This window comes from Epinephelus lanceolatus, chromosome 22 (genome assembly GCF_041903045.1).
Source record: "Epinephelus lanceolatus isolate andai-2023 chromosome 22, ASM4190304v1, whole genome shotgun sequence".
NCBI lineage: Eukaryota > Metazoa > Chordata > Actinopteri > Perciformes > Serranidae > Epinephelus > Epinephelus lanceolatus.
The window spans coordinates 17,689,393-17,710,700 of NC_135755.1; the positions used below are offsets into that span (position 1 = coordinate 17,689,393).

Consider the following 21,308-nt stretch of genomic DNA (forward strand, 5'->3'; position numbering starts at 1 on the left):
GGTGGAAACAGTACAGATGAAAATGTGTGGGAACACTACACTGCAAATAAATGCGAGGCAAATAAAATAGTTTAATAACTTATTAAATAAAATGACTTTAAAAACTACATAGCTTCTTCTTTTTTTTTTTGTTACAAATACAGCCTTTCTTAAATACATGTGAGATGATGCTGAAATCTGAAGTTGCATCGTATGGAGCCAAAAATATTAAAATACCATCTTAAAAAAAAAAAAAAAAAGTTTAGTCAGTGTTGACACTGATTAATGGTTGGTGTAAAGTTTAGATGCTGCATGTATGACTTTGGTGTATTAATGTTATTGAACATCAAATTAACTTGTTCCAAAATGCTCATTGTCTCTTCCACTTTAGACAAGATGAAAGTCGCTCTGCTGTTCGCCCTGGTGTTCACCCTTTCCGTTGTTCATGGATGTATCAGACCATGTCAGCAGAGAGTTGACAGCAATGCGTACAACAGATTTGCTGGGAGACACTTTGTTCAGGGCTGCTTCAACAGACGATCACGCTGTGCCTGGGGACGGTGAGTTAAACATTAAGTCAATAAGTTGATTGTAAAATGTCTTTAATTATATCTACATACTAATGTACATTAGTCACACAAGCTTTAACAACATTTTTAAAGTTCTGTGTTTACTGTGTATTTTATCAAAGCCATTTACTTTGCAGTAAAACATTGATGTCATTATACAGGTACCTAAGGAGGTCTGGACTCTGCAGAAAGGGTAGACTGACCTTCATCGAGAGCAGGGATCAGGCGCGACTTAGGCAGATCTGTAATGGCTATGGACGCCGCGTTTCCAATGGTAATGACCTATGTACGAGTTCCTCAAGATTCGTCGTGTATCAGCTCAGAGTCGACTGCAGATGCAGAGTTAGAAGTGTCAGAAAAAGATGGAGATTTGTGGTTGTGGCTTGTGATTTGGTTGGACGCTGTTGCCTTCCCACCCGTTTTGCGAGGGCCACATGCATCAAGCCAAACTCATGGGCTCAACGCTGCAGATAAAACCGGCATGCTGCTTAGCAAAGTTTTAGATGGGTAAGAGATTAAATCTCACTTGCCACGCTTAGCATTGCCCTGAAATCTAAAACTTTTGTCAAGTTTAGCTAATTGAAGCCTTCTTTGGTTACATTAAAAAATAAATTAACCATATGAAAAATGTGCCAAATGTAGGCACATTTTTTGCATCATTTATTCCCAGCTGACATCAGTATGACATCAGAAAGACGTTGGACACTTACGTTGCATAGATGTTAAATTTTGGTTGGAATAACTGGTTGACGATATCTGAAATGTCTCATGACTTTAGAATTTCACTTTGTGTGGACATTAACATTATGGCCTCATGACTTTGTTATTCTATGTCAAGATGACGTTAGCATGAGACTTCTAGAAGACGTTGGATTTTGGTTACTTAACAACCTTAAAACCAAACCAACAAAATATTGTCATCTGTCCTCAGAATTCTACGTGAAATTGTCCTGACATTAAATTTTCACCTGACGTCACAACCTAAATTCAACCAAATATCAACGTCTAACAACGTCAGTGTCCAGCTGAGGTTGGTGTAAATGCCCTTCATTTTGTCAAAGTAAAAGTCCTCTGCTACTTTAATGTTTTAGTGGCAAATGCACATGGTTTAATATGAATGGACACATGTCACCTGTCAATATCTACACCTATGTTAAACTGTTGTGTATCCTTTTCCATGATGAGGTCAATTCATATTGTCACTCTGTTCTCTACATATATAAATGTATCCATGCACTCTCTCCATAACAGGATCTGTTGTGAAGCTGTATTAAAATCCTGTTTGTTTTGCTTTTGTTTATTATCAAATAAATGGCTTACGGCTGCATCAATCAATCATCTTTTAGTTCATTGCTTTGGTTTATGGCATATTTATATATGCTAGAGAAAATCAGAAGCTCACTGATGAACACTGTCGAGTATCCAGCAGGTAAAGACTAAAATGCCTGGAGCCTGAAAAGACAAAATAAATTAAAAAGGATGGAATATCAAATACCTGATTTTGTTGAAGAATAACAACTCACACTAAAACTGGCTCTGTTTGGGTTGTTGAATGTTCAGACAATGCAAAAGAGTTATGGCCTAAAACAATGTACATACTTTATACCAGACCACCATCTTTGGATACAACTGATTCTAATATGTGTAGCTTATTTTGGAGGCACCAAGAATAACTGGACAGACTAATGTTGTCTTGCATGTAGCTGAAACACCTGGGTCAGATGTTAGCACTTGACTGAATGGAGGTTATTGGTGGTTATCAGCCTCAAAGGGTCCTGCTACACCGACAAGTAGGTTCAGAAGGCCGTTATCAGCTCATGAAATGTTCGTGTTTATTGATATACAGTGATGGCAGAACTCAGTTGACATGACTTAGGATAAAGAGTGAGAGTCTGCATACATAGGTGGTCAGGGTGGTGGATGGGTCAAACACACACAGGACTTTTAGCCAGGAGACTGGGATTTGTGTCCCGTGTGAAACCAAACTAATTTTAACTACTAGAATTTTAACTACATGACATTTGACGCATCAGTAAGAAACACTTATTTTAAACCGAACAGTGATGTATTTTCTAAACATGACCACAGTATCGGCGCCTAAACCTCATAGAAGTGAAAGAAAAACCGAATCTGCTCAAAATGCCAAAACGGGTTGATAACCGCATTCTGAACCTACTAGTAGGGGTTAGCCAGACCCTGCTAACCTGTATCTATGACACTGATAACCAGTAAAAATGCCTATTTAATTCAGTGATAACATTCCAAATGGTTGCAATGCCTGAGGTCTCCCACAATGACTTAGACCAACAAACAGGAAAGAATAGCATTCGAGCTAAAGAAAAGTTGAATCATCTTCAGGTAACAGCAGCAGCTAGGAGAAGTAAGGCAGAATTTATACTTCTGTGTTGAATCGACGCTGTACCTATGGTGTAGGCTGACATGCATCTCCCCAGTAATGTACCTACAGTACAAGTTGCATCAATGCAGACCTGTTTATTTTTGTAAGCTGAAACCATTTCCCTCAGTGGAAACGAAGCTTTTATTTACTTTAATTTCACAGATGAGAAACAATAAATTGTGAAGACAATAAAGCCTCCACAAAAATAGCATTTTAAGTCTTGTGTGTGATTTATCCTGGCTTCACGAGTAGAGGAAAACTCTGCTCCTCGCTAGGCTAATTTTATACAATGTAAAAAAATAAAAAATAAAAAAAAAGAATAAAAATAAAGGTGTGTGTGTGTGTGTGTGTGTGTGTGTGTGTGTGTGTGTGCTAGTTACATTAGCATGTATCTGTTTGGAAAACATGTTTAGTATCAGACAGTTGTTTTGTCAGTGAACCTTGTGAGTTGTAATAGAGCCGAATTTTGTGACGTTACCTTTGTTAAATGTTGCTGTTGTCCCTGGCTTCATATGAGTAGAGAAAAAGATTGCTACATGCTAGGCTAATTTATACAACGTAAAATGCCATAGGCTTGTGCTAATAACGTTAGCATGTTGTATTTGTAGGGAAAATGTGTCCAGATAAAGACAAGTGTTTGTCTCTGAATGCTGCGAGTTATAGTGAAGCTGATTTGTGTACTTGCAGGGCTGCCAGCACTCACGCATTGTCCATGAGACACACGCATTTGATTGGCTTCACAAGCTCTCACGTCACACCCCTGATTATTCACACTGAAGCAATGGCCCAATTGACACCGGAAGTGCACTCAGAAGAAGAAGAAGGAGAAGATCGATTTCCCCCGCTCTTTTCAGGTATGTATGTTAAGTGTTTATGCTCTTAAACTTTAAGTAACATTTGCATATTTGTTTTTTGTGTGTTGTGAGATCATTTAAAGGCATTTCGAGAGCTTTGTACATATTATTTTGAGGTTTCAATGCAGCTGTAAAAGTATACTGTAGGTTGATGCCTAATTAATTTCGTCTGTTTTATCTATACAAAACCATTCCTCTATGCTGCTTTATAATTGTATATTAATTACTGTATATATAATAGTATATACAAATTAGAGTAGTTTGTTATGTATGTATAAAGCATCATATACAGTAGGTGCGTACATTTTGTTTTAGACAAAATTAATTATCAACCTTTACACATCTTTCAAAGGAATGTGAGATTTTTTTTTCCACTGTGTTCTTGGTTCATTCTTCATAGGTGACAGGGTTAAGTCTGTTCATGAGGCTTGCCACCATTGCAAAGCTGGTCCTGGTGTTACCCCACTCCAATGCAGATGCAGAGAGAGAGAGACTAAAACCAGGAACAGCCTGGTTCTGGATGGAACCCTGTCATCAATAATGACAATAAAGATGGCTGGCCTGGAGTCCTGCTTCACGTGGGAGCCCTCCCCAGAAATCATCAAGGCCTCAAAAAAGGCCACAAGCAAGTCCAACAAAGCACACGAATCTTAAGGACTTTGACAGTAGCCTCCCTATTTTGGGAGTTGTTTGTATAAATGGTTAAACTTTAATTTTTTTTTTTTAATTTAAATTGATATTAGCTGCATGTAGTTTAGGGATATTCAAAAATGTCACAATAACATAGCTTTTGGGGGTTTTCATTTTTATTTAAATGTTTCTTGCATGATGTTGCATATCTGTTTACTATTTGATGACTTTATTTTTATACAGAATCCCAAAGTAAACATGCACAAATTTGAGCCATACTGTGTCTTGTGTCTTACTGTTGGGTCAGTTGGTTCAATTGGTACACTCTGAGTTAGGCTAATACATTGGGAACTACTGATGTATAAAAAATGGTATATTTAAAACAAAACAAAAACAAAAAACATTTTTGCTGTATGGTAATGACACTGAATGGGCCAAACAAAAAATTGCAGTGTATGTGGCAAAATTTCGGTTGGCCCCACCAAGAGGCCGTTTACATGTACACGGTGATTTTGATAAACAGAGACATCTTCCTTCGTTTGTGCCCTTCGTTTACACGCAAATGGAGATTTCTCCTTTGAAAACGAGTCTTTCTAAAAACTCCGGCCAGAGTGGAGATTTTGGAAAACTCCGTTTGCGCATTTGCATGTAAACTGAGATAAACGGAGATAAACAGAGTTATAGGCAGCCGACGTCACAGTATGCGCCAGAACTTGCGCCTGTGTCAAAAGTGCGACCTATGTTGCTATGGTGACAATGGATACATGGAAGGCTTGAGCTTCTCGTTACACTGCCACCTACAGGTTTGGCATGCTCTTGTGTGTGTATATATACACGGGTAAGTGTAAACGAAGATCTTTTTGAAAACGGAGATGGTGAAATGTCCGTTTATGAAAATAGCCGGCCACGTGTAAACGGCCTCCAAATCTCACTTCAAGGTTTTTTGAAAAGTTGGCAGCCCTGCTACTTGTGTTTGAAATTGTCTCTATTAAACCATGTTTAATGCCAGGTTGCCAACTCTCACGCATCTAGCGTGACTGTCACTCTTTCACCATCAATGTCACTCTCTCGCGCCTGTTTAAGAAATCTCACGCCAGATGTCCACTGGATCAGTCGTGTGCGCGATTCGGCCACGCCGCGGACTTGCTCCATCCTGTGCTGGACGTCAATGTCCACTGGGAACTTTGACGTTCCACTTTGACGTCATGTTGATGTAGCAATGTGAAATACGATCCGAGTTTTCATGGGTGTTTTTTTTTTTTTAAATTGACCGGATACTCTCGTCTTTTCTGCGCCCGACTTCCTGTTTGACTCATTTGGTCTGTGCAAATTGACACGTATTCCAGTCCTTTTTTTATTTTTATTGTACCAAGGTTAGCAAATTGCCAACGAATTTACACTCAACGGTGTTGTGAATCCATGTGCCCTGCCTGAATAACAAACACACTTATGTTGAAAAAAACTTTTTGGTAGATGAGTCTGCTGATTTTCTTTAAGAAAAAAACGATGCAAGAAGAGGAGAGTAGTTCTAATTGGCGTCCTACTACACAAGAACATGATGAGGTAGGCTAATGCAATGCACTTGTCTATTATCATCTATTTCCGTATGAAATTGCATGAAAATAGGATTTTGCCGCGTGAATTTTCAAAATTTTCTTGGGGGAGAACCCCCCCTTGAAATCTTTCTTTTTGTCACATCAGGACATATTACTGGATTTTTTTAAGCAGATGATCAATACTACCATCAAATTGATGAAATTGACCTTGATCTGTGCCATAAAACAAATAGAGCGTCTATGGACGTATGTGGGGCTTAGGCCTATAGATATGAATCTGTAAACGTACACTCATTTCTTCTGTTTGCCCCACGTGCATATTAACTCTTTTGGAAAAAAAAAAGTGCTGCCGTGTCCACGTATGTTCATGACCACGCATGCACAAGCAGATATAACATCACAAGGTAAAATCTCACTCCGGCCCTCTGACCAAAGTTGGCAACCCTGGTTTAATGTGTTTTGAATCAACTAAATTTTACAGCACTTCACAGAAATCCTTGCCGCTGACTAGTGTTTTGGAGGTGTAACTGCAGAGTGACACAGACACACCATCACAAGTATGAATGCTCACAACAGCGTAGGCCACGTGCGTAGGGCCTGCTGCACCAGTATAAATCCTACTACTACTACTACTACTACTACTACTACTAAAGTTTACATGTAGTATGTCTCAAACCACCTCCTATCCATCTGTGTTCAGTGCATCTTTGGTGCAAGTTAGACTTTTTTGAGACTGAATATCTGATCTCAAGATGCCTCTCTACCAAGATAAATGGGGTGAGGCCATATTGTCTTGAGCTGGATCATGAAGACCAAAATTTTAAGCTACTCATGGGGTAAATAGAACAAACCCTCAAATACTCCACATGCACAGTCTCCGCATTGTCTACGAGACAAACGGTGTCCATGAAGTTAAAGGTGTAAATATGAAGACTGACTGGCTCACTGTTGTGCCACTGAACTCTGGCTGACCTGAAGGGACAGTAAAAGGAACTGCTGAGCTGCTGTTGATGCAACTGAACTTTCTCCTCACTGCCTCACTAGCCAAAAGTTGAAAATACAGCATGAATAAGTCATTAAAATTTTCAGAACAGGTTCGACATACTGCATTTTTTGTTTTCATCAGAGCCTTTAGAGAGCTATTTGACCAAGAATTATTTAAGAACATGTGGCAACGGGACACAGCCAAGGCAAGACAGGAACAGGGCACACAGAATCAGACTCACAGAATCATGACTCAGATACCTGAGCACAGCCTCACTCCAAATTAGTCCATATCCAATGTCGGGCAGTGACTTGTGCCATCAGAAACCAGCAAAAAAAAGGCGTCCTTTAACGTCAGCATGATATGCAGCCGGTTGGTGTTATAGTTTAACGGCATCAGGGGGAAACACGGCAGGATAAGGACCAGAGTGGTGGTGGATGGGTCCAACAAACCCCGACTGTCACCCGAGAGTGCAGTGCTCGCTACCTGTAAGATTCTACAGCCACACCCTGTTCCTTTTTCCTAACCCTAACCATTTCCTTTTGTTGCCTAAACCCAACCTTGTGTGTTTGTTGTTGAAGGGGGAAAAAAAAGTCAATTCGCAGTGTTGTACCAACGTAGTGGTGGAAGGAGATGAATATGTTAAGATGTTTTCAGACTCTGCTTCCCAATCTGGGGATCTAAACTTGCAAGATAAATCTGAGGGATGGCGAGATGATTAAAGTTAGGAGAGAGTCCCTATAGCCCCTAAAAATATTGAAATGAAATAATCTGTGAAGGGAATATTACTCTTTGGACAAACTGCTACAGCTTGTAGACATCATGATTAGAAATTGCTTGGTGTTATAAAAATTATGATCACAAGATGTAAACATACCATTGTGTTGTGCAAGTGCTAGAATTTCCTGTTTAATGCTATAGCAACTGCAAGATCAGCAGGTGGCTAGGAGCAAAGGGAAGTCTGTCATTATATATGTAAGAGGAAGCGAGAGAAACAGAGGGTCAGAGACAGGACAAGGACAAGGTCACCCGGAGGACCATAAGACAAGATGTCACACCAACTGACAACCATTGTTATCTATGAAGTATGTACTTGATAGATTAGGGGAACTGAAACCCCCAAACTCCAACACCCAAATATACTGTATAAAAGCTTGCAGTAGACGCTCCTCAGGGAGCCTTTTCTCTGTAACCTCATCTTGTGTGTTGCACTATGAAACACTCCTCTTGTACAAGATAATAAATTCTGTTAAACTTTGATATTTCGGCTCCGGTCTCTATTTGCTTTAAAGGTCATTACAAACTAATTCTTATGACACTTGGCTATAAAGGATCACAAGCCAAAAACGCTGGGAACCAATGTCCTTGAATACAACTGACGGTGATATACAGTCAGGTCCATAATTATTTGGACAATGATACAGTTGTCATCATTTTGGCTCTGTACACCACCACAATGGGTTTTAAATGAAACAATGAATACCTGCTTAAAGTGCAGACTCTCAGCTTTCATTTAAGGCTTTTTTCAAAAATGTAGTATGAACCGTGTAGGAATGACAACCATTTCTTCACACAGTCCCCCAACTTTAAGGGCTCATAAGTATTTGGACAAACTAACATAATCATCAATTAAACAGTCAGTTTTAATACTTGGTTGCAAATCCTTTACAGTCAATGACTGCCTGAAGTGTTGGACACATAGGCATCATCAGATGCTGGGTTTCTTCCCTGGTGATGCTCTGCCAGCCCTTTACTGCAGCCGTCTGCACTTCCTGCTTGTGTTTTGGGTGTTTTGCCCTCAGTTTTGGCTTCAGCAAGAGAAACGCATGCTCAGTTGGATTCAGGTCAGATGATATGACTTGGCCATTGCAGAACATTCCTTTTCTTTGCCTTAAAAATGTCTTTGGTTGCTTTTGCAGTATGCTTCAGGTCATTGTCCATCTGCACTGTGAAGCATCGTCCAATGAGTTTTGAAGCATTTAGTTGAATCTGAGCAGATAATGGTGCCCCAAACACTTCAGAATTCATCCTGCTGCTCTTGTCAGCAGTCACATCATCAATAAATACAAGAGAACCAGTTCCACTGGCAGCCATACATGGCCATGACATAACAGTACCTCCACCATGCTTCACTGATGAGGTGGTGTGCTTTGGATCATGAGCAGTTCCTTCCCTTCTTCCTTCTCTTGTCTTCCCATCATTCTGGTAGTTGATCTTTGTTCTATCTGTCCATAGTATGCTGTTCCACAACTGTACAGGCTTTTTAGATGGTTTTTGACAAACTCTAATCTGGCCTTCCATTTTTAAGGCTAACCAATGGTTTGCATCTTGTGATAAACCCTCTGTATTTATTCTAGTGAAGTCTTGTCTTGCTTACAAGAGCAGCAGGATGAAAGCTTGAAGTGTTTGGGGCTACATTATCTGCTCAGATTCATCTAAATGCTTCAAAACTCATTGGACGATGCTTCACAGTGCAGATGGACAATGACCTGAAGCATATTGCAAAAGCAACCAAAGACATTTTTAAGGCAAAGAAGTGGAATGTTCTGTGATGGTCAAGTCATATCATCTGACCTGAATCCAATTGAGCATGCGTTTCTCTTGCTGAAGCCAAAACTGAGGGCAAAACACCCAAAACACAAGCAGGAAGTGCAGACGGCTGCAGTAAAGGGCTGGCAGAGCATCACCAGGGAAGAAACCCAGCATCTGATGATGTCTATGGGTCCAACACTTCAGGCAGTCATTGACTGTAAAGGATTTGCAACCAAGTATTAAAACTGACTGTTTAATTGATGATTATGTTAGTTTGTCCAAATACTTATGAGCTCTTAAAGTCGGGGGACTGTGTGAAGAAATGCTTGTCATTCCTAGACGGTTCATACTACATTTTTGAAAAAAGCCTTAAATGAAAGCTGAGAGTCTGCACTTTAAGCAGGTATTCATTGTTTCATTTAAAACCCATTGTGGTGGTGTACAGAGCCAAAATGACGACAACTGTATCATTGTCCAAACAATTATGGACCTGACTGTATGTAGCTTGTTTTAGAGGCAGAAATAGGACTAGTGATTATTATGCACTTATGAGGACCCTGAGCTTGTCCTTATGTCGTATCAGGTCTCATCTGTGCTAACTCACCAGCACGAGACCGAGTACATTTGGCATTCTAAGGCCCCAGCTTGCCACAAGCAACGCGTTCGCTAACGGTCACTGTTTACTTGCATGCTAACAGGTTAGAGCATTCACACCGCATCTGTTCTACGTGCTGCTCGAATCGCCCTGCTTTCTCAAGCAAGCTTGAAAATAGAAGAGACGCCGATTTTTCCGCGAGTGAATGGTCGCTGTATTTAATCGACATCTGCAGTGGTCGAGAGGTCACAACACGGGTAAATTTGTGTTTTGATGGAACAGCAGCGGCTGCTGCGCGACGTGTCTGTTCGGTTTTGGTATAAATACACGTGTGCTGCCACTACGCTCGTGGACTGCTTCACGACCGCTTTGCAAATGCATCGCTTGCGGTGTAAATGAGGCCTAAGGGTGCTCTCAGACCTAGAGTTGTCTTGCTTCGGTCTGAATCAGGGATTAGTTTTGTTACAAAGTTGCATAATTGCCTAGAGTTGGTTCGTGTTCTCACGGCAGCATTTACAAGCGGACCAGATCAAATGTCTTGTGCGGGAAAGCTGCTCTTGATTGGTCCGAATTTCCATGTGGGAAAAATCCAGGAAGTAAACAAAACGTTGAAGAAGAGTACACTTGCAAGATAAATGTGACACTTTCTAATGTCACAATGGAGGGACAACTACGCAGGTTGATTTTAGCGCTGCTCATCATGGACTATATTGCTGTCATTGTGCATTTTAGTCAAACCATACAGTTTGAAAACGAGGTGCGGCTCCAACTAGAAAACAATGTTTTGATGCATTGGATGTGCTGAATGTGCATATTAAGGCAGTACAGGAGGAGGTGCACATTAATAATCCTCCAGGACTGTAACATGCTCATGTTTAACCCAAACACTGTCATGTGACTGCAGTTGGTTCAGATCAAGTTGCAGTTCTGCATTTGTTTGCATGAACTCAAGACCCACACTTCCTTATTCACAGGAATATATCTCATCACATTTGGTGTGTGCTGCCACATACACACACATCACTTTATCCAGTAATAGCCACAGACATGTATGGTAAAAGGTGGGCTATGCTTTTTTTATTTATTTTTTTGCTGATTGGTTGTGATCAAATGTTCACAAGACCAGAGGAGGTTTAAAAAGGGAGATTTCTAGACGTCTGTCAGAAGCGTCAACATCAGCTGATACTGCTTTCCTCCAGACGAACACAGCAACATTTACAGTACAGAGGCCGGCTGATCAGAGCAGGTGAGAAAACTCATTGCTAACAAAAAGTGGTGGTGATGGCAGTAGCAACTCCTGTTTACTGTTAAGCATGAGGCACTCAGTCTCTGTTGTGTATCACTCATACCTGTCCCCCCAAAACAAGGGCAGGCAGGAACCAGTTAGCTCATAACCAAAGGAACACAATGCTGAATCTATTACTTCCTAAATATAAATAATGTACCCATTAATAAATAACACAGTAGATTGACTACTTAAAAATAACCTCAAAACATAATGTGTGCAGTAATTATGGTCACAGTGTTGTTCCAAAACTCTGTTTCTTCCACTTTAGACAAGATGAACATCGTTCTGTTGATCGCTGTCATGCTCACTCTTTCCGTTGTTGATGGGAACAATCAGCCTTGTCTGTGGAACCCTGACAACAATGCGTACAACAAATTTGTTCAGAGACACATCATCCAAGAACCCTTTGACAGACTATCATGGGTTGACTGGCAAAAGTGAGTTAAACATTGAGTCAATAAGCTGACTGTAAAATGGCCACTAATTACATCTACATACTAATGTACATTACAGTCACGCACACTTTAACAGGATTTTTAAAATTCTGTGTCTACGGTGTGTTTTATCACAGCCATTTACTTTGCAGTAAAAACACTGATCTCATTATACAGCTACATATGGAAGTACGGACTCAGCCACAGACCCAGGCAGTCCTTCATCGAGGGCTGGGATGTGGGAAGGGTCGCGTACATCTGCAATGGCGGTGGCTACCCCATTTTGCCTCCTCAACCAGGTAACTTATGCATGAGCTCCTTTGGCTTGCTGGTGTATGATCTCACAGTCGACAACAACGGCAGAGTTACAAGTCTCATGCAAAACGTACAATATGTGATCGTGGCTTGTGATGTGGTTGTCAATCAGTGCCTTCCTGTCCATTTTGAGAGGTACTTCCACCAAATGCCAGACTTGACAGCTGGACCCTGCATGCCTGCATGAGAAACCGCTTAGAACAGGCAAAATCTAGCTAAAGCTTTTTTTACTGTTAACTGATTTGTTTCTTAAAACTTAATCGTCACCTTACCTCAAAGTTTAGAGCTCAGTTGTGTATATAAAACTGTTTGGTATCCTTTTTCCTGATGAGGTCAATTCATACTATTGTCTACTATGTTGGGTTTTGGTCTCCACACTTCATGACTAACGTTCGCTATTTTATGTCAAGATGACTTTGGCATCAGACTTTTGGAAGATTTTCGTTACTTAACGACACACCTTGAAACCAACCAAATATCAACGCCATCTGTCCTCAGTATTCTACATGAAATTGTCCTGACATTGAATTTTGGTCACCTGACATCACAACCTAAATTCAATCAAATATCAACATCTAACAACATCAGTGTCCAGCTGAGGTTGGTGTAAATGCCCTTCATTTTGTCAAAATAAAAGTCCTCTGCCACTTTAATGTTTTTATTGGCAAATACACATGGTTTAAATATTAATGGACACATGTCACCTGTCAATATCTACACCTGTGTTAAACTGTTTGTATCCTTTTTCATGATGAGGTCAGTTCTATCACTCTGTATAATCCTCTTATTGTGAAACTAACTATATATATCTCCATGTACTTTCTCCATAACAGGATCTGTTATGAAGCTGTATTAGAATCCTGTTTGTTTTGCTTTTGTTTATAATCAAATAAATGGCTTACAGCTGCATCAATCAATCATCTGTCAGCTCATTGTTTTTGGTTTTATGGCATATTTATGTTTGACAGATATTCAACAAAACTAGCCTAGCTTGGGTTCCTTAATGTTCTGACAAAGCAAAAGAGAGAAGATGCCAGACCACAGCTTGATACTGACCAGTTTGGGGTGGTATTTGGACGCAAGCAGCAACCTCTAAGGCTGAGAATGCAGAAGTGACATAAACTGCAGATCCTCTAATGGCCACTTGAGGCTGGCTCCAAAACAGAGTTAATCCCCACAGACCCCCATGTTAAAATGCCCAACTTCACATGTTTACAGCCCGGTATAAAAAATAGTTTTGGTCACCAGAGCTAATTTCAACACTTATGACAACTTTAGAGGGGGCTAGTGAACTAACAACCTCTAACGAAGTGACATATTTTAGAAATGTTTCACATTGTATTCAGTGCATAATAGTTCTGAACCGCTGAAACTGTATTACACTACTGCAATATGAATGCAGTAACTGCAGGAAGTTTGTGTTTCAGCAGATTAATCCTGTGAATATTGCATCAGAAATTAATTTTTGCGATATTTTTCATCATATATTTTGATTTTCAACAATCATTCATTTTTTTTGACAAAGTTTGTGGGTCATCTTGGCCATTTCCAACTACTTTTCTGAAGCAGGATGAGGCAGTTTAGCAGACATTAAAGGTGCTGTGGATATAGGCTGTATTCAGCTCTTTACTGTTATTAAGTTTAATAATCTAAACTTAAAAAAAAAAAGAATTATTTCGTTTTCTGAATAAAAATGAGTGAAATCCTGAGATTTACGCCAACCGCGTGACCCCCAGTGAAGCTTCGGTGACCCCAGTGTACGAAGGCTTAAGGTTACACATATTCAAGGGCGTGGATGTCAGATCCACCCGTCACTCCTCCACAGCTCCACTCTTGCGTCCAAATATAGTCACCTGTGGCTCTTAAAAAAACCAAGATGGTGACGGCCGAAATGCCAAACTCTGGGCTTCAAAACAGCAGTCCACAAACCAGTGGGTAACATCATGGTAGCTACATACATTTGACGCCCTGGGAATGAGATTCAACAATCTACTATCTTTCTCCTGAATTACAAGCTGAACCTTTAATGAACTAGTTTGACATTTTGGGAAGTACGTTTTGATGGTAGGTGGGTTTTGTTCAGACAGTGCCAGGTTAGCTGTTTCTTCCTGTCTTTATGCTAAGCTAAGCTAACTGTCTGCTGGATGTGGCCTCATATTTACCATACAAATATGAGCATGGTTTCAATCTTCTCATCCAACACTCAGTAAGAAAGGGAATACACTTTCCAAATTTCCCAAAATGTTGAACTATCTATTAAATATGTGATGTATGAAAAATACATAAACTGTAACCTTCTTAGACCCAAGCATGCATGCCCTCTGTGTCATCTTTGTGATGGCTTTAATGGAAGCATCAAAATATGTTGAGTGAGGATGAGGACGCCAAAAAGTTATGTTGCTAAAGTAGTTTTCATTACACAACCTACATTTTCCTGTGAACAAGAGTTTATTTTAACAATGCACTGTGCATGTATCGAACAGAAAGTGACCTGCTGACCCTGAGAGTCCAAAACTGATGCTACAGGGGTACCCTAAGCATCAGATTTTGAACCGTAGGGTCACTGACTAAGGTGCCATATTTGACAAGTTGGGAGTGAGAACCTGCTGCCACAGTCCTGGGATTTTTTTATACCTTTGTTTTCTGCTTCATTGTTTCATTGGAAGTAATATGGAGTTGAGAAATGGATCTACTTTTGAAAATTAGCTTTGAGCAGGCATGGTCGTCCAGCACTGCAGCAGCTTGTGATGGGCAGGCTGGAGGAGAAATCAAACCTTTCTCAAGTGTCACGGTTAAGGAAGGCTTTTATTGTCATCTAAGGGTGAAAAACACAAAACAGTAATGTAACAAAATCATTCAGCCAGTGCAATAACAGAACAAATCATGGTTAAAGGTGTTGTAGGGTCGAAATGTGTTAACAGAAGGTAATTTAAATATCATGCAAAATTCATTTCCATACACTGTATAAAACATAGGTAATGTGTGAAAATGTACAAAGACAAATGTGCATGTATATTGTATGTTGATAATGATTCTCCCTTTAATTCATTGATTGACATGCAGTATAGTTGAGCGTGTGACTCAGTGTAATTTAAACTTTTTCGTAAACATTTAAACCGGATTATGTCTCCTTTCATTCACATCAGACTGATGTTACTGTGCGTACAGCTCATTAGTGGCTTCATTTGATAGAGGGAATGCCACAAATAAGTGTTCAATCACTGATCCCCACCCTCACTGTTCATGAAATTAGTTTATTAATTAATGTTATTTCCTCATTGCTCGTCCACTGATCTTAAAAATAACATGATAAAGCCATGTATCCAATGGGAGGTTAAAAATTAACAGGTCATCTTTGAAGACCATAAAAGCAGCCAGAGGGATCACATCAGTCAGAGTTTAGCTGACTGAACGATCTTGAATCAACTTGGAAGATGAATTTTGCCGTTTTATTGTTTGTTTTGCTGTCCAGCAGCTTGATTTTGGCCCAGGATGATGGTAACGCCATCACAGAAAAACCTGATGAGACACGAACATGTCAACCTGACATGTGTGATCTCCTGATGGCATTCGGTGCCATGAAAGAAAAGATTGCAGTTATGGAAACCAGGCTGGAGGACAGCGAAAACCAGATTTGGGACCTGAGGAACAAAGGTAAAGTGCAATTGAAAGATTATATTAAATAATTAATAAAGCATTTTGTGTTTAATGATGGAATACACACGATTACATGAGCTGAAACAAAACAAGTCCTACCAACTAAACAACAAAAGATGGAAGTAGCAGGAGAGAACGTGTCTCCTGGCAGACAAGTTTTATTCACATGGTCACTAAAAGTCTCTTCATGAGAAACATCAGTATGTTTTGTTTTACACAGAAAGAACCAAGGTGATATTCAGTGCAGCAACAGGAGGAGGATATAAAGACATTGGACCGTTCAACAAAAACACAACTTTAATCTACAGAACAGTGATAACAAACATCGGTGATGCCTGCATTTTCCACCTAAGTTATTACATATATTTGAGTTATCTACAAGTTTACTGTACTGTTTGTCATCTACTCGCTTTCAAATGTCCGCCACGGACACAGCGTCACGGATAAACAATAGACGAACCGCGTAAAATAGAGTTGTCGCGCCGCTCTTGTTGCCGATGGAGCCGCTGTAATTGATTGACAGGGGGGCGAGCTGCTACGGGACTCGCGCTGCAGACGTGCCCGGTTGAGCCCGGCCGTTAGCTGAGATGAATGACAACGGGAGGCTAGCACTTTGCCTTTCTTCATTGAGATAGGTTTTCATTGAAAACATAAATCTGCTCCGTTGTTCTGATAATAGCCTTTTTCATTCAAACACATCCAGTCTTAATAGATTAAATATGTCTTTACTCTGACACACACACACCGATCCTCAAAGCTGGAGAGACCGGTGCCGGCCGGCCGTCTCTCTGGCGTTGTGTAGAAGTATTTGCCCACCTCGAATAATGTTCCCCTCCGGCTGAAATTGTGTTGTTTCCCGCAGCATCACCTCCGCGATTGGGGATATGTTTATGCGTAGCAAAGCTAACTGCTTGGGGTTGGGTTTAGAGGTGAGGAAGGGTGCACATTACGTCCCCTCCCCGCGAGCCGACACGGGCACCGGGCCCAGGGGGCAAGCCCGGCCGCTCACAAGCCGCCTCTTCCTGCAGCTCCACGAGCTGCAAAGGCTCGGATTGTCCGGGCTCTGGAGCCGGTCAACCTGATTCGAGTGCTGCTGGAAGCCCGTCGGAGGCAGAGCCTCCGCTGGGTCGCAGCCGAGCAGTTCAGCCAGTTTACGATCTGTATTTTCTAAACATCAGACTAGAAAGAGGAGTTGACTCAGACTCAAAGAGGCAGATTTAGCTGGAGCAGAAAGGTTTTGTTGCGCTGCCACTGGGGGGCGGAATGAGACAACTGACTGATGATTTATGATTGGTTTGGAATTTATTGCGTAATAAATCTCAGAGATAACCATGGCCAAATCAAACCCAATTTCAAGAATGTACAAAAACTTAAAAGACAGATATTTCAAATTTGGATGGAAACAGATTTCTAATTGTTTTACATGTTTAATATTATGTACATAAGACCCTAAATTACATAGTTAGAAGGCTATTGTGGATTTGGGTTTCCAGAGGCTTTAATAAAGCACTTTGAATAGTCAGGTTGTTTAAAGGTGTTGTAGAGTCACACAGTGTTAACAGAAGGTAATTTAAATACCATGCAACATTCATTTCCATACACTGTACAAAACATAGGTAATGTGTGAAAATGTACAAAGACAAATGTGCATGTATATTGTATGTTGATAATGATTCTTTCTTTAATTCATTGATTGACATGCAGTATAGTTGAGCGTGTGACTCAGTGTAATTTAAACTTTTTCCTAGACATTTAAACTGGATTATGTCTCCTTTCATTCACATCAGACTGATGTTACTGTGCGTACAGCTCATTAGTGGCTTCATTTGATAGAGGGAATGCCACAAATAAGTGTTCAATCACTGATCCCCACCCTCACTGTTCATGAAATTAGTTTGTTAATCAGTGTTATTATCTCATTGCTTGTCCACTGATCTTAAAAGTAACATGATAAAGCCATGTATCAAATGGGAGGTTAAAAATTAACAGGTCATCTTTGAAGACCATAAAAGCAGCCAGAGGGATCACATCAGTCAGAGTTTAGCTGACTGAACGATCTTGAATCAACTTGGAAGATGAATTGTGCCGTTTTATTGTTTGTTTTACTGTCCAGCAGCTTGATTTTGGCCCAGGATGATGGTAACGCCATCACAGAAAAACCTGATGAAACACGAACATGTCAACCTGACATGTGTGATCTCCTGATGGCATTCGGTGCCATGAAAGAAAAGATTGCAGTTATGGAAACCAGGCTGGAGGACAGCGAAACCAGGCTGAGAAACAGCGAAACCAGGCTGAAGGACAGCGAAACCAGGCTGAAGGACAGTGAAAGCAGGCTGAATAGCAGTGAAACCAGGCTGAAGGACAGCGAAACCAGGCTGAAGAACAGTGAAACCAGGCTGAAGAACAGTGAAACCAGGCTGAAGGACAGCGAAACCAGGCTGAAGAACAGTGAAACCAGGCTGAAGAACAGTGAAACCAGGCTGAAGGACAGTGAAAGCAGGCTGAATAGCAGTGGAACCAGGCTGAAGGACAGTGAAAGCAGGCTGAGGAACAGTGAAAACCAGCTTCTAGAAGTGAGGAACAAAGGTAAAGTGAAACTGTGTTTAATGATGGATGGCACACAATAACTTGAGTAGGAACAAAATAAGTCCTACCAACTAAACAGCAAAAGATGGAAGTAGCAGGAGAGAACATGTCTCCTCACAGACAAGTTTCATTCACATGGTCGCTAAAAGTCTCTTCATGAGATTCTGGAAATACTTTACAAAATAATGTGATCAGCATGTTTTGTTTTACACAGAAAGAACCAAGGTGATATTCAGTGCAGCAACAGGAGAAGGAGGTCAAGACATTGGACCGTTCAACACAGACAAAACTTTAATCTACAGAAGAGTGATAACAAACATCGGTTATGCCTACAGTCCACACACAGGTAATACTCAGTCACCTGCATCAAGTACCACCTGCTATGCTGAAACATCAAGAAAAATAGACATACTGCCTTCCTGTCATGTGATCTAGATGTTTAAGAACACACTGAAACAATCAATTTGAGGAGGACAAAAATTACAGACTCATCTTTGGGTTATATTGTTGAAAGGCAATAAAATAAAGTGCTGACGACTACTGATGATTCATGATGTGACTTCTCATTTGTAAAATTTTAAAAAGTGTGACCACCACCCTGTTGTCTCCACAGGTATCTTTGTTGCCCCTGTTGCAGGTGTCTATTACTTTACCATCTTTTACCATGCTGGAGGACATGAACAGGCAAAGTTGAGGCTCTACAAGAACAGCCAACTCATGATTATGACCCATGATCACCAAACAGAAGCTGACAGAGCTGATAATGGAGGAAACGCAGCATTCCTGCAGCTGCAGCCAGGAGACCAGGTGTATGTGGTCTTGGCTGCAAACTCACATGTTTGGGGAACCAACTACCACACAACCTTCAGTGGATTCTTGGTCACTCAAATGTGAAAACTGATGTATATCTCTGTATCTATGTATATCTCTGTATCGCTGTTCATTCCTGCTTGAAGATCGATGTAAAGATCTGAGATCACTAAAAAAATACATCCGAGATCTGATGACACAGGAGGCTGTTGCTCAATCATAAAATAAAGAGTCTAAAAGTGTTTTGGGGTTTTTTTTGCCTCATTTAGTTCTTTATGCTGAATTTATTCTAAATAATGAATTTATTTGGAAAAATGAATTAAAAGAAGATATAGCTGGTCCCTGTATATTGTCTGGTTGTATGTTTCTACAGAGAAAAAGAGACACAAAGATTAATGCAAACACTCAGGTTGATGAGGACAGGAGCACTTTAATTGCTATGCTTTTATGGCTGAATAATAAAGATGAGCTTTTTACTTTCAGCACTGGTCAGGAAAATGATTTGTATGAATTTGGTGATACTTTATTTTACTCTTTTCATATGTTTCTTTACATCGCCTTGTGTTTCTGTCATATCTTGTCCTTCCTTTTTTTTGTCTTTAATAAAGAACTTTGAATTGCCAGATTGTTTAAAGGTGTTATACTGTACGAATAAAAAAGTTCAATCTTTGAACCCACCCTAACCACTGATAAAATTGTTTTGTTTTTTTTAGAAAATATATTATTATTTTTTCCTCATCGCTCATGACAGCATTGCTCTGCCATTTGAGCACACCTGTCAAGCATGTACATTGAAAACAATGAATTTGAGGGCGCAAAAACGCGGCAAGTGTACAGCTCTTAAGAAGTCATTGAATCCATAAATTCAAAGAACAAGTGTTGATTCCACTGTTGTTTCCACAGGTATCTTCACTGCACCTGTTGCAGGTGTTTATTATTTTACCATCTTCTATCATGCTAATGGACACCGTCCGGGAATGCTGTTACTGTACAAGAACAATCAAGTGATGGTCATGACAGACGATCACCAGTGTGGCTACGACACAGCTGATAATGGTGGAAACGCAGCGTTCCTGCAGCTGCAGCCAGGAGACCAGGTGTACGTGCTCATGCGCGCAAATACACATGTTTATGGGTCCGACGTCCATACAACTTTTAGTGGCTCTTTGGTCACTCAGATGTGAGAAATGTTGTATATATCTGTTCATTCCTGTTTGAATATGGATTTTAAAATCTGAGATCACAACATAAATACATCTATTATTGTTGTATTTTAAAATCTGATGAAACAGAGGGCCGTTGATCATAGAATAAAAGTCTGAGAATTCCATAAGTATTCTTTATTTGTTGCTTTATTCAGTTCTGTACAATTGCAACTGCAAAATTGCCTGTTTGGAAAGTAAAAAAAAAAAAAAAAAAAGACAATACTACTGCCTCCAACATATTGTTTGGTTGTAGGTGTTTACAGACTGCTGGTGTTTAGTCTGCTTATGTCTCTGTTTGTGTGGACTGTGTCAGTTTTATCACCATGTTTTCGTTGTTTTATGTTTTTATGATATAATTGATTGTTACCATGGAGATAATAAAGTTGAATTACGATCTTGACCTTGATTGGAGTTTGTTTTGGTGATGGCCAAATGAGGCCTTATGAACCATTGTCTTTATTTTCTGAAGCCACCAGATGGCGCTGTCTGTTCAACAAAGGTTTAAAAGCACACTTCATTGCCAGTCCTTCAGCCTTTATCTTTAAACCAAGACCTTTATCTGGTGGGGTCAGAAAATAAAGACAGTGGCTCATGAGGCTTCATGTGGCCATCACTATTTCTTGTTTTCTGCCTGACACTGAAAATAAATATTGTAACTTCATGGGTCATGACAACTAATGGTGTTAGGAATGCCAGGCTTATGTCATGTTATGTGGACCTACTGACTTATTATTTTGATGCAATTAATATCTGTACTATGCAGTGTTAGGAAGGCCAGCCTTTTTATATTGTTTTACATATTGATGTAGTTTCATTCTGAGGCAGTTATAGCCTACTGCAGTGCTGTCTTGATTCTCCTAAAACTTGCTTTGTGCTGACATGTTGGCATTTGAAGTGTAAGATTTAATGTTA

The 21,308-nt window shown here is 40.1% G+C and overlaps 2 protein-coding genes across 3 annotated transcripts; both read left to right on the top strand.

Moving 5' to 3' along the window:
- The first annotated feature begins 11,056 nt into the window (after positions 1–11,056).
- Positions 11,057–13,052, top strand: LOC117246302 (uncharacterized). Its single transcript, XM_078164443.1, has 3 exons — positions 11,057–11,344; positions 11,655–11,823; positions 11,998–13,052. Exons 2-3 carry the CDS (start codon positions 11,660–11,662, stop codon positions 12,320–12,322), a joined length of 489 nt encoding a protein of 162 aa, XP_078020569.1. The 5' UTR covers positions 11,057–11,344; positions 11,655–11,659; the 3' UTR covers positions 12,323–13,052.
- Positions 13,053–17,813: 4,761 nt separating this feature from the next.
- On the top strand, positions 17,814–20,796 carry LOC117250697 (collagen alpha-1(X) chain-like). Of its 2 annotated transcripts, XM_078164448.1 has the most exons (4): positions 17,814–18,043; positions 18,191–18,381; positions 18,596–18,727; positions 18,995–20,796. In XM_078164448.1, exons 1-4 carry the CDS (start codon positions 17,868–17,870, stop codon positions 19,273–19,275), a joined length of 780 nt encoding a protein of 259 aa, XP_078020574.1. In that variant the 5' UTR covers positions 17,814–17,867; the 3' UTR covers positions 19,276–20,796. The 2 variants fall into 2 exon arrangements, with proteins under 2 accessions (XP_078020574.1, XP_033472586.2); XM_033616695.2 differs by having other exon boundaries at positions 17,814–18,381.
- Positions 20,797–21,308: the final 512 nt, after the last annotated feature.

Excerpts from the sequence above, each read along its gene's own strand:
- LOC117250697 (XM_033616695.2), top strand. The coding sequence starts at position 17,868 with ATGAATTGTGCCGTTTTATTGTTTGTTTTACTGTCCAGCAGCTTGATT. Across the intron at positions 18,382-18,595 it reads TCTAGAAGTGAGGAACAAAG|AAAGAACCAAGGTGATATTC; the intron begins GTAAAGTGAAAC and ends TGTTTTACACAG. Across the intron at positions 18,728-18,994 it reads TGCCTACAGTCCACACACAG|GTATCTTTGTTGCCCCTGTT; the intron begins GTAATACTCAGT and ends TTGTCTCCACAG.
- LOC117246302 (XM_078164443.1), top strand. The coding sequence starts at position 11,660 with ATGAACATCGTTCTGTTGATCGCTGTCATGCTCACTCTTTCCGTTGTT. Across the intron at positions 11,824-11,997 it reads TCATGGGTTGACTGGCAAAA|CTACATATGGAAGTACGGAC; the intron begins GTGAGTTAAACA and ends CTCATTATACAG.